The sequence below is a fragment of the Cherax quadricarinatus genome, chromosome 84 (assembly GCF_038502225.1).
Source record: "Cherax quadricarinatus isolate ZL_2023a chromosome 84, ASM3850222v1, whole genome shotgun sequence".
Classification (NCBI taxonomy): Eukaryota; Metazoa; Arthropoda; class Malacostraca; order Decapoda; family Parastacidae; genus Cherax; species Cherax quadricarinatus.
Genome location: NC_091375.1, coordinates 15,409,812 through 15,422,119, shown reverse-complemented (window position 1 = coordinate 15,422,119; position 12,308 = coordinate 15,409,812). Strand labels below are relative to the sequence as shown.

The 12,308-nt window shown below is 51.0% G+C and overlaps 1 protein-coding gene across 4 annotated transcripts in view; it reads right to left on the bottom strand.

The window, feature by feature from the left end:
* Nucleotides 1–12,308, bottom strand: part of LOC128704334 (IDLSRF-like peptide) — a 159,247-nt gene that overhangs the window by 115,261 nt on the left and 31,678 nt on the right. For 2 of the 4 annotated variants that reach the window (XM_053799500.2, XM_070103182.1), the window contains exon 2: nt 7,124–7,195. The exons of the other annotated variants lie outside the window; for them this stretch is intronic. In XM_053799500.2, the coding sequence (XP_053655475.1) occupies nt 7,124–7,195 (72 nt within the window). The remainder of the gene's footprint in view (nt 1–7,123; nt 7,196–12,308) is intronic. 4 annotated transcript variants of the gene reach the window in all.

Here is a 12,308-nt window from a genome sequence, read left to right as displayed (position 1 = left end):
AACCGTATGGCAGGAGAGGTGCAGCAGTCGTAGGTGGTGTCACACTTGTTCAATGTGGAAGTAGATCGTATCCAAGGTCGTGCCCAAGGTCGTGCCCAAGGTCGTGCCCAAGGTCGTGCCCAAGGTCGTGCCCAAGAATTAGGCAAGCGAAGAATTCCCATCTACAAACCTGTCCGACACTGCAACTTCTGGGGATCTTAATACTTGGGAATTCTTCGCTTGCCTAATTCTTGGGCACGACCTTGGGCACGACCTTGGGCACGACCTACTTCCACATTGAACAAATGTGACACCACCTACGACTGCTGCACCTCTCCTGCCATACGGTTTATAAGCTCCTTCTCCGCACGTATACTATTCAAGATTGATGGACTGACAACATCGACTCAAGGCTGAGGGACTGATTACCTCATTCTCCTCCTGTTCTTCAAGTTTCTCCTTTGTATGGACTGATGAAGCCACTGTGTGGCGAAACGTTTCCTCCACAAAGATACCCAAGAGTTGCACATGTCTAATTTAACATTCTGTTACCTTGTTGATGTGAAATAAATGGTATAAAATACCGACACAGTGGCAATATAAACACAAATGCAGTATAATGTGATCCTTTATTGACTACGTTTCGCCCACACAGTGGGCTTTTTCAAGTCACAAACAGAACTACCTGGGGTGAACGAACGAACGAAAGTTCAGGTAAGAACCCAAATGGGATGAGCGGGGAAGACGGGACAGACGAAGAATAGTGCTGGAGAGGAGTGTTCTTAGTCGTAGAAATAGAGCCAGGGCTTAACCCAGCAGCAAAGGCGATCGTGGGACAGATATTGAAAAGAGAAATTCCGGTTCTTCTGTTGGGACTCCGGTGGGGTGAGCTGGGAGTAAGGGACTTGCGACCTTTAGAGCTAGAGAGGAGTGCAGAACTGAGTCATGTCTTAACCCAAAAAAGCTAAGGCGAACGTTGGTCATAGAATGGTACCTGTCTTAGAAGGTACCTGTCAGCAGATCCAAGGTTATTTGTAAGTAGGGTTAGGAGCAGGATCATGCAAGGAGTAGAAAAGGTTGTGTTGGTTTGTGGGTCTGCGAATGTCTTCGTCAAGGAGAGAGGTCCAGTAGTCATGTCGTGTCTCAAGTTTGTCTATCTGTCTGTCACTGAGCCTCTTCCAGTACAGATTCAGCGCAGGGACGTCTAACTGGGCATGGAGAGACTCGCTTGAGGCGAAGTCCTCCCATCTGACATCAAGCACCCAGCGCAGCGCCTTGTTCTGGACACGCTGCAGTTTAAGTAAGTTTGTTTTTGCTGCAAGAGAGAGGGCTAGAGGAGAGTAAGTTATCAGAGGACGTATTAGGGATTTGTAGAGGTGTAGTTTGGTGCGTTGAGAGGCATGTTTCAGCTTGTAGAGGCCCGCAAGGGCCTTACTAGCTATTGCATGCCTTGAGTGAATGTGTCCGTGTAAACGAAGAAGGTAGTCAAGATTAACGCCAAGGACAGTGGCAGATTGTGTGATAGGGAAGTAAGTGCGGGTGTCAGCTGTTCTGAGTTCGACAGGTAATGGAGGATCACGTTTCCTGTAGTTAAAATACGTAATGCTGGATTTTGCTGCATTGGTTTTTATCCTCCATTTTTGTTCCCAGATGGCTATCCTGTCAACCTCATTTTGTGTTTTGTGTGTGAGTGTATCTATATTGGCATGAGTGATAAGTTGTGTAATGTCGTCTGCATAGGCTAGTGTGATGGAGTTGTGGTATATAGGTGTTGGAATGTCGTTAGTGTATAAAATGTAGAGGGTAGGGGAAAGGACAGATCCCTGGGGTACTCCAGCATTTAGTGTGAAGTAGTCAGAGTAACAGCCTTGGAATTTGATTCTCATGGAACGGCCGTCTAGGAAGTTGCAGAGGAGTTTACGAGTATTGAGAGGCAGGTTGAAGTTAGTGCAGAGTTTGTACTTGAGCCCCTCGTGCCACACAGTGTCAAAAGCTTTTTCAACGTCTTTTGCAACCAGGGCTGTCCTGTTTCTTTGTTTTGTGTTTATGTGGATGTAGTTGAGAATGATGTTAATGGCATCCTGTGTGGATCTGTGTGTTCTGAAGCCAAACTGGCCATCTGAAAGTAGAGAATTATGTTCCAGGTATCTGCGAAGGCGATGATTAATGAGTTTTTCAAAGAGTTTTCCTAAAGTTTCGAGGAGGCTGATAGGGCGATAGTTTCTAGGGTCAGAGTGGTCTTTATTGGGTTTAGGAAGGAGGATAGCAGTAGCAGCTTTGAAGAGGCAAGGGAAGTATCCAGAGGCAAGGGAGGCATTGAGGAGGTTTGTGTAGGCAGTAATGATAGAGTCAGGAAGGTGTTTCAGGATAATATGGTTTAGGCCAGAGGCACCAGGAGCCTTTGGAGGAAGGTGTCTGAGGAGAGTTTTAATGTCTGTGTTGGTGAAAGGAGTGTCGAGTTCTTGGGAGGAGGTAAGAGTGTCTAGATGTATGTGGCTGTCTGGTGTTGTTTCTTGTGTGTGTGCAGTGTTCCAGTGTTCTATGTTCTGAATGTGTTGAATAACGTTAGGGTGAGGTGGGTGAGCGTGGAAGATGTTCTCCCAGATGTGTTTGAAGATGTTGGTAGCAGCCTGTGGGTCTGAGATGTGTGTGTTGTTGTGGGTGATGTGTTTGAATTTGTTGGTGGGAGTAGTGCCTCTGATTTTTTTGATAAAGTTCCAGAAGGCTTTAGTGTTTTTAACACGCTGCCTGTCCGCTTGTTGTATTAGTCGTGACCAGTGATTGTTGTGGTCTTGGTCTAGGCTGTGTAAAATGTTGTTTCTAAGGTAAGTGAGATCTAATCGGACTTGATTAAATCTATGTGTGTTGTAGAGGAAGCGGTTGTGGTAGCAGATAATTAGTCTTCTTGTTCTGAGTGACGGTTTGAAGGAATAACGAGTGGTGTGAGTTTTCTTTGGTATTGCGATGTTGGCTGCTTGTGTAATGGTGTCCTGGATGAGATCAAGTTGAGTATCGATGTCAGAGATAGGTTTGTTGTTGTAGTCATAGGTGAGGTTAATATTGTCTATGTGTTGTTTGAAAGCATCCCAGTCAGCGTTCTTGTAGGAGAATGAAGGTGTGGTTGGAATGAGGATAGGGTTGGAGGAGATGTGTAAGATGATTGGGATGTGATCAGAGCCTGTAATAGGGCCAGGTGAGATGTAATGTTGAAATAGAGAGCTGGCTCGGTTTGCCAGAATGATGTCTGGTTTGCCTTGGCCCGTGTGGTTGAAGAAGGTATTGAAGTCTGGGCCAAGATGAATTAGGTGTTTATGGTTTGTGAAGTTGAGTAATTGGTGACCAAGTTGGTTGTTACTGGTGTGATGAAAGGCAGTGTGTTTGGCATTCATGTCAGCTAGTAGGTAAGTTGGTGTGTTGGTGTAGTTGAAGACTAAGGAGAGGTCGTGTATGTTGAGAGTAGTGTTTGGGCGAGCATAGGTGGTGAAAAAGATAAAGGGGCCAAGGTGGGTGTGTATTCTGACCGCAAGACAGTGTTGGTGAATAAAAGGGATTGGGAGAAATTCATGTTTTATGTTGGAATTGACAAGGATGGCAACCCCATCGTGGGGATCATAGGGGGACTGTAGTGCAGTATAACCATAATGGCGGATACATTGAGGGGCTTTGAGGCAGGTACTGTTTAGCAAAACAATATCTGGCCTCTCTGCTTCAAGGAGCTCGGCCAGTAGGTGTCTAATTGTAAAGTAAGAACGTACGTTGAACTGAATCGCCTTAAACGTGATTTAATGGTTTCGTCTTAGCAAAGTTAATGTCGGGGGAGGAGTTTGGATTAAAGCCCGTGATAGAGGTGCCATCAGTGGATGTGTGTTTGTAGGTGCTACGGACCCGTTTCCTGGAGGGGGAGGAAGAGATGGATCTGTTTTTATGTTCTTTGGTCTGTCCGTTAGAAGTTGGGGTAGGTTTAGGTTTGAGTGGATTTTGTCTGGAGGAGGTGGAGTTGGACCTGGATGAGGTTTTGGTTGTGGTGGAGTTGGCGAAGGTGGATGCAGAGGAAGTGGAAGTTTTGGTAAGCTGTGAGGAAGTGGAAGCTTTGGAAGGGGATGAAGTGGGTAAGGAAGTGGGGAGAGGGGTGGTCGTAGCAATAGCAGTAGGGGTGTTGGTGGGAGGTGTAGAAGTAGTGAAGAGAGGTAGTGGAGGAGGAGAGCTGGTGGGAGTAGGAAGTGGGGGGGTGGGAGAGAGGAAGGAGGGAGAGGTTGTAGGAGGCTTGGAAGAGAAGCAGGAAGGAGGGATAATTAAAGAGGGAAGATTGTTAGCAGACAAGATTAGGTTAAGGACATGTGAGTAATCTGATTGGTAAGCTTGTGAGATTACCATCGTAGAGTGGGCAGCAGTGGCAAGTTGACAGTTAGTTTTGTAGTCTAGTGTGGGTGTAGAAGGAGAAGTGCTTGTAGTCTGTGTGTTGGTGTTTGATGTGTGTAGAGTAGAAGAGGTAGACCAAGTGCGTGGGGAGGCCCAGGCATTGGGGGTAGGGGAGGGAGGTGTGGAAGGGGAGGGAGGTAAGGAAGGGGAGGGAGGAGCAGGGAAGGGGTTGGGTAGGGAGGGAGGTTGGTTTGCTCTGAGGGAGGAGAGAATGTGCTTTCTAGAAGGGCAGGAATTTGCAACTGCAGTGTGTGACCCGCCGCAGTTAGAACATTTAAGGGGGAGGTTGCAAGTATTCCAGAAGTGGCCAGTTGCTGAACATCTGGAGCAGACTTGTGTAGATGTGCATGTGTTTTTGTCGTGGCCGAATTCGTAGCATTTAAGACATTGTGTAATTGGGTGGAAGTTCGGAGTGAAGAGAGCGTTTGGAGGAATGCGGATGGTCTTGGCAAAGATTCCTTGACTGAAGAGTGTAGAGGCGTCAGCAGGAGTAGAACAGCGTATTTTGAGAATGGTAGAGTTTTCTGGTCTGTAAATATCGTCAACAGAGACTTTGTTCTTAGTACTGATATCTTTTATTAAGTCTTCTTTGTCTGTGTCATAGGCTGTCAGGAGAGAGTAGTCTACGTGTTTAGCAATGACTGTGCTTTTGGCACGGTGCTCAGGAGTCCAAATAATGGTGAAGCCTGCGTTGAGAAGTTTTTGTCTGGTATCGCTTGAGGTGTACGCTTCGTAGGAATGTTTGTCAAGAAGGAGTTTGAAGCCTGAGTTGGTTTTGAAGACTTTAAGTTGAGGTGCACCAGTGATCTGATATAATAAATTTTCCGGACAGATAGTGGCATCAGGATTAGAAAATTTGAGGTTTAGCGAGAAGGAATTGGATTTAGTAGAAGCAGAGGCAGGTGTGGGAGGTTGGGGGAGAGTGGAAGGGGGGTGGGAGGTGGAAGGCAACGAAGGCATCGTCCAATTACGAAAAGATGTAATTGGAGGTGACAATCGGCCAAAAAGTGAGAGTACTCAGCTAGGCAAGTACGTGTAAGTAGACACACGTACTTGCCTGGCGCAGGACACTGAGGAGGTGAACTGTAGCTTGATGGAGCACTGTATATCCTGAGTGGTGGAGAGACTGGCTGTATGGCGTGCAGTCGACAGGCGAAGAGAATTCAGGCAGCAAGAGGCTTCCTGCCCTTCGGTCGGCAACCACCGACGCACCAATCCTGATGGTGGAGAGGAAGACGAAGGTCCAGCAAGCACTACTCAAAGCACTACTCAACACGGGGTAATTTCGAGAGAGGCGAGATCGTCGATGTGAGGTAAGCACACGTCACCACTCGAGCTAAGTCGCTAGATCGCTTCTCACTGTCGAAGTGTTCTCTGATCTGTTCCCACCTGGGGTGGAAGGAACGCGAGTATTTATAGTCCGGCTGAGGTCAGGTGAAGAATGCTGCATCTGATGATGTACCGAGTGGGGTTATAGAGTCTAAAAACTTGGGTAGCTTGGAAAGGAGATTGGATAAGTTTGTGAGCAGACCTTCTACAGTGTTCTTATGTGGGATAGCGATGAAGAAGTTTCTTGGCAAGTGGTTCAGCTATGTTATAGAAGCCACTATTCTGGTTGAAGTTGTCGGATATAGAAATAAGTGATGATTCCAGGATTCTTCGGTATTGAGTGTTGTCTTCTGTGGCGATAAGTCTTGAGTTTCTGTAGTTTATCAAGTGGTTGTGTGAATTACGGTGTTGTACGCAGGCATTCCTTGTGTCGTCAGACCTGCTTGCGTATTGGTGTTCTGAAATACGTGTTTGGAGGTCCCTTGATGTTTCGCCCACGTATAACTTGTTGCAGTCATTGGAGGATGGAGGCTTGTATACATAATCCCTTGTAATGACTGCAACAAGTTATACGTGGGCGAAACATCAAGGGACCTCCAAACACGTATTTCAGAACACCAATACGCAAGCAGGTCTGACGACACAAGGAATGCCTGCGTACAACACCGTAATTCACACAACCACTTGATAAACTACAGAAACTCAAGACTTATCGCCACAGAAGACAACACTCAATACCGAAGAATCCTGGAATCATCACTTATTTCTATATCCGACAACTTCAACCAGAATAGTGGCTTCTATAACATAGCTGAACCACTTGCCAAGAAACTTCTTCATCGCTATCCCACATAAGAACACTGTAGAAGGTCTGCTCACAAACTTATCCAATCTCCTTTCCAAGCTACCCAAGTTTTTAGACTCTACAACCCAACTCGGTACATCATCAGATGCAGCATTCTTCACCTGACCTCAGCCGGACTATAAATACTCGCGTTCCTTCCACCCCAGGTAGTTCTGTTTGTGACTTGAAAAAGCCCACTGTGTGGGCGAAACGTAGTCAATAAAGGATCACATTATACTGCATTTGTGTTTATATTGCCACCTTGTTGATGTACCCGGCGTTACTAAGTACACTGGCGGTAGTGAGAGAGAGAGAGAGAGACAGAGAGAGAGACAGAGAAAGATAACAGATAAAACGGATTACAAACACAACACAACAGATTACAAACACAACAAAATTAAATACGAGAAAATGAACTTAAATAATTAAGGCAGAAAGAAGTGGACGAAGTCACGTGGTCAGGGGAGGTCAGTCAAGCAGACAGACAGACAGGCAGACAAGCAGGCAGACAGACAGGCACAGACAGACAGGCAGACAGACAGACAGACGTACCTGCATGCATGTTGTCTGGGTTGTTTAACAAGTAGAGCAGGTAAGGTCCGTTAAGTCTTGACCCAACCTCACCTGTAACAGACAATGTGACGTCATGCACTACCAACCATATGCCTACTGGCTCACACTAGACCTACTGGCTCACACTAGACCTACTGGCTCACACTAGACCTACTGGCTCACACTAGACCTACTGGCTGACGCTAGGTCTACTGGCTCAACCTCACCTGTAACAGACAATTTAACGTCATGCACTACCAACCATATGCCTACTGGCTCACACTAGGCCTACTGGCTCACACTAGACCTACTGGCTGACGCTAGGTCTACTGGTTCAACCTCACCTGTATCTGACAATGTAACGTCATGCACTACCAACCATATGCCTACTGGCTCACACTAGACCTACTGGCTGACGCTAGGTCTACTGGCTCAACCTCACCTGCAACAGACAATGTAACGTCATGCACTACCAACCATATGCCTACTGGCTCACACTAGGCCTACTGTCTCACACTAGGTCTACTGGCTCACACTAGGCCTACAGGCTGACGCTAGGTCTACTGGCTCACACTAGGCCCACTGGCTGACGCTAGTCTACTGGCTCACACTAGGCCTACTGGCTCACGCTAGGCCTACTGGCTCATGCTAGGCATACTGGCTCACTCTAGGCCTACTGGTGTGATGTAGGTCAACTGAGGTCACAGGCTGATTTCACCAACCAGAGTATATTGACACAGTCGTTGCCTGGCCAGGGAAGTGCTGGATAACTCCTGGCGCCGCAAGTGTCAGGTCTTGTGTTGTTGACGGTGGCAGTAAGGAGGGGTCACACAGACTGGCGAGATCTACCTTCAGTACGATAACAGGTGTTGTGACCCATAGAGGGTGACCCCCCAAAAATCTGAGCTTAAGGGGGATACAGGCAGGACGATATAAACTCTAGAGAGGAGATAGGGATAGAGTTACTGTGTTAGGTCTGTGAGAGGGAGTTGTGGACAGCCGAGTGTGTAGTGGGCCACGTAGGGTGGACCCCAGGTCAGCTACTTGCTGAATTAAGAGTGAGTACAAGCCGTTGTTTCCATTTATATTTTTATATTAGTGCCCCTTTTATGCTATTCCCTGCTTGTTAAGCCCTGTGGTAACAATGTAGACGTTCACTTGCTGGGATACAGTAGACAGAGAGGGTGGTGACAGACTCACATGGTGGCAGCGGTGACATCCAAGGAGTGTGACAATTTACACTGGCTGGTGAGGTCAGCCTGTGACCTCAGTTGACCTATATCACACTGGCTTATGCTAGGCCTACTGGTTCACGCTAGGGTTACTTGCTCACTCTAGGCCTAGTGGTTCATGCTAGGCCTAGTGGCTCATGCTAGGCCTACTGGCTCATGCTAAGACTAGTGGCTCATGATAGACCTACTGGCTCATGCTAGGCCTACTAGCTCACCCTAAGTCTAGTGGCTCATGCTAGGCCTACTGACTCACGCTAGGCCTAGTGGCTCATGCTAGGCCTAGTGGCTCATGCTAGACCTAGTGGCTCATGCTAGGCCTACTAGCTCACGCTAGGCCTAGTGGCTCACGCTAGGCCTAGTGGCTCATGCTAGGCCTACTGGCCATATTAACTCGCTTATTTTGTCTAACATGACTAATCTCACTTGGCACATTTTTAAGAGTAGGTACGACAGTGTCCTCGAGAATGTTACTCTGACGAGTACCAGGTATATACACAATATCTACAGGTGAGTACACACGGGAACGAGAGGACGCAACTGGAAGTTGAACACTCAGTTTAAAGGGATGATGGAAAGTACTCTGTTTATCTTAAGAGATGTTAGGAAGTGGAGTGATGTAGTGGAGGCAGGATCCATACACAGCTTTATGGTGAGGTACGATGATGCTGTTGGAGCAGGGAGTGGACGTAGAAGCGACCAGTGAAGAGGCGGGGCCAAGAGCTATGAATCGACCTCTGCAACCACAAGTAGGTGAGTACATACACACACACACACACACATAAGTACACACACACCTGCCTGACCTCCCACACACACCTGTCTGCCCTCACACACACACACACACACCTGACTGGCATTACACACACACACACATACACACACACATCTGCCTGGCCTCACACACACTTGCCTGACTCACACACACACACCTGCCTGGCCTCACACACACATGCCTGGCCCCACACACACCTGCCTGGCTCCACACACACCTGCCTGGCCTCACACACACCTGCCTGGCCTTACACCTGCCTGGACTCACACACACCTGCCTGGCCTCACACACACATCTACCTGGCCTCACACACACCTGCCTGGCCTTACACAGACCTGCCTGGCCTCACACACACACACCTGCCTGGCCTCACACACACTTGCCTGGCCTCACACACACCTGCCTGACCCCACACACACACTCATACCTGGCCTTACACACCTGCCTGGCCTCACACACACTTGCCTGGCCCCACACACACCTGCCTGGCCCCACACACACCTGCCTGGTCCCACAGACACACCAGCCTGGCCTCACACCTGTCTGGTTTCACACACACCTGCCTGGCTTCACACTCACACCTGCCTGGCCCTACACACACCTGCCTGGTCTCACACGCACACCTGCTGGCCTCACACACACTTGCCTGGCCTCACACTCACATCTGTCTGGTCCCACACACACATTCATGCCTGGCCCCCAAATACCTGCCTGGCCCCACACACATCTGCCCTGCCCCCCCCCCACACACACACACCTGCCTGGCCTGACACACACCTGCCTGGCCTGACACACACACACCTGCTGGCCTGACACACACCAACCTGGCCTGACACACACACCTGCTGGCCTGACACACACACCGGCCTGGTCTCACACGCACTCCTGCTGGCCTGACACACACACACCTGCTGGCCTGACACACACACCTGCCTGGCCTGACACACACACCTGCTGGCCTGACACATACACCTACCTGGCCTGACACACACACCTGCTGGCCTGACACACACACACCTGCCTGGCCTGACACACACACCTGCCTGGCCTGACACACACACACCTGCCTGGCCTGACACACACACCTACCTGGCCTGACACACACCTGCTGGCCTGACACACACAAACCTGCCTGGCCTGACACACACACCTGCTGGCCTGACACACACACCTACCTGGCCTGACACACACACCTGCTGGCCTGACACACACACACACCTGCCTGGCCTGACACACACACACCTACCTGGCCTGACACACACACATCTACCTGGCCTGACACACACACACCTGCCTGGCCTGACACACACCTGCCTGGCCTGACACACACACACACCTACCTGGCCTGACACACACACACCTACCTGGCCTGACACACACACACCTGCCTGGCCTGACACACACCTGCCTGGCCTGACACACACACCTGCCTGGCCTGACACACACACCTGCCTGGCCTGACACACACCTACATGGCCTGACACACACACCTACCTGGCCTGACACACACACACCTTCCTGGTCTGACACACACCTGCCTGGCCTGACACACACCTACCTGGCCTGACACACACACACCTGCCTGGCCTGATACACACCTTCCTGGCCTGACACACACACCTGCCTGACCTGACACACACCTTCCTGGCCTGACACACACACCTGCCTGGCCTGACACACACCTGCCTGGCCTGACACACACCTACCTGGCCTGACACACACCTTCCTGGCCTGACACACACACCTGCCTGGCCTGACACACACCTGCCTGGCCTGACACACACACACCTGGCCTGACACACACCTGCCTGGCCTGACACACACCTGCCTGGCCTGACACACACACCTGCCTGGCCTGACACACACCTGCCTGGCCTGACACACACACCTGCCTGGTCTGACACACACCTGCCTGGCCTGACACACACACACCTGGCCTGACACACACCTGCCTGGCCTGACACACACCTACCTGGCCTGACACACACCTGCCTGGCCTGACACACACACCTGCCTGGCCTGACACACACCTGCCTGGCCTGACACACACCTGCCTGGCCTGACACACACCTACCTGGCCTGACACACACCTTCCTGGCCTGACACACACACCTGCCTGGCCTGACACACACCTACCTGGCCTGACACACACCTTCCTGGCCTGACACACACACCTGCCTGGCCTGACACACACCTACCTGGCCTGACACACACCTGCCTGGCCTGACACACACACCTGCCTGGCCTGACACACACACACCTGGCCTGACACACACCTGCCTGGCCTGACACACACCTACCTGGCCTGACACACACCTGCCTGGCCTGACACACACACCTGCCTGGCCTGACACACACCTGCCTGGCCTGATACACACACCTGCCTGGCCTGACACACACCTGCCTGGCCTGACACACACACCTGCCTGGCCTGACACACACCTGCCTGGCCTGACACACACACACCTGGCCTGACACACACACCTACCTGGCCTGACACACACCTGCCTGGCCTGACACACACACCTGCCTGGCCTGACACACACCTGCCTGGCCTGACACACACACCTGCCTGGCCTGACACACACCTGCCTGGCCTGACACACACACCTGCCTGGCCTGACACACACCTGCCTGGCCTGACACACACCTGCCTGGCCTGACACACACACCTGCCTGGCCTGACACACACCTGCCTGGCCTGACACACACACCTGCCTGGCCTGACACACACCTGCCTGGCCTGACACACACACCTGCCTGGCCTGACACACACCTGCCTGGCCTGACACACACCTGCCTGGCCTGACACACACACCTGCCTGGCCTGACACACACCTGCCTGGCCTGACACACACACCTGCCTGGCCTGACACACACCTGCCTGGGCTGACACACACACCTGCCTGGCCTGACACACACACCTGCCTGGCCTGACACACACACCTGCCTGGCCTGACACACACACCTGCCTGGCCTGACACACACACCTGCCTGGCCTGACACACACACCTGCCTGGCCTGACACACACACCTGCCTGGCCTGACACACACACCTGCCTGGCCTGACACACACACCTGCCTGGCCTGACACACACACCTGCCTGGCCTGACACACACACCTGCCTGGCCTGACACACACCTGCCTGGCCTGATACACACACCTGCCTGGCCTGACACA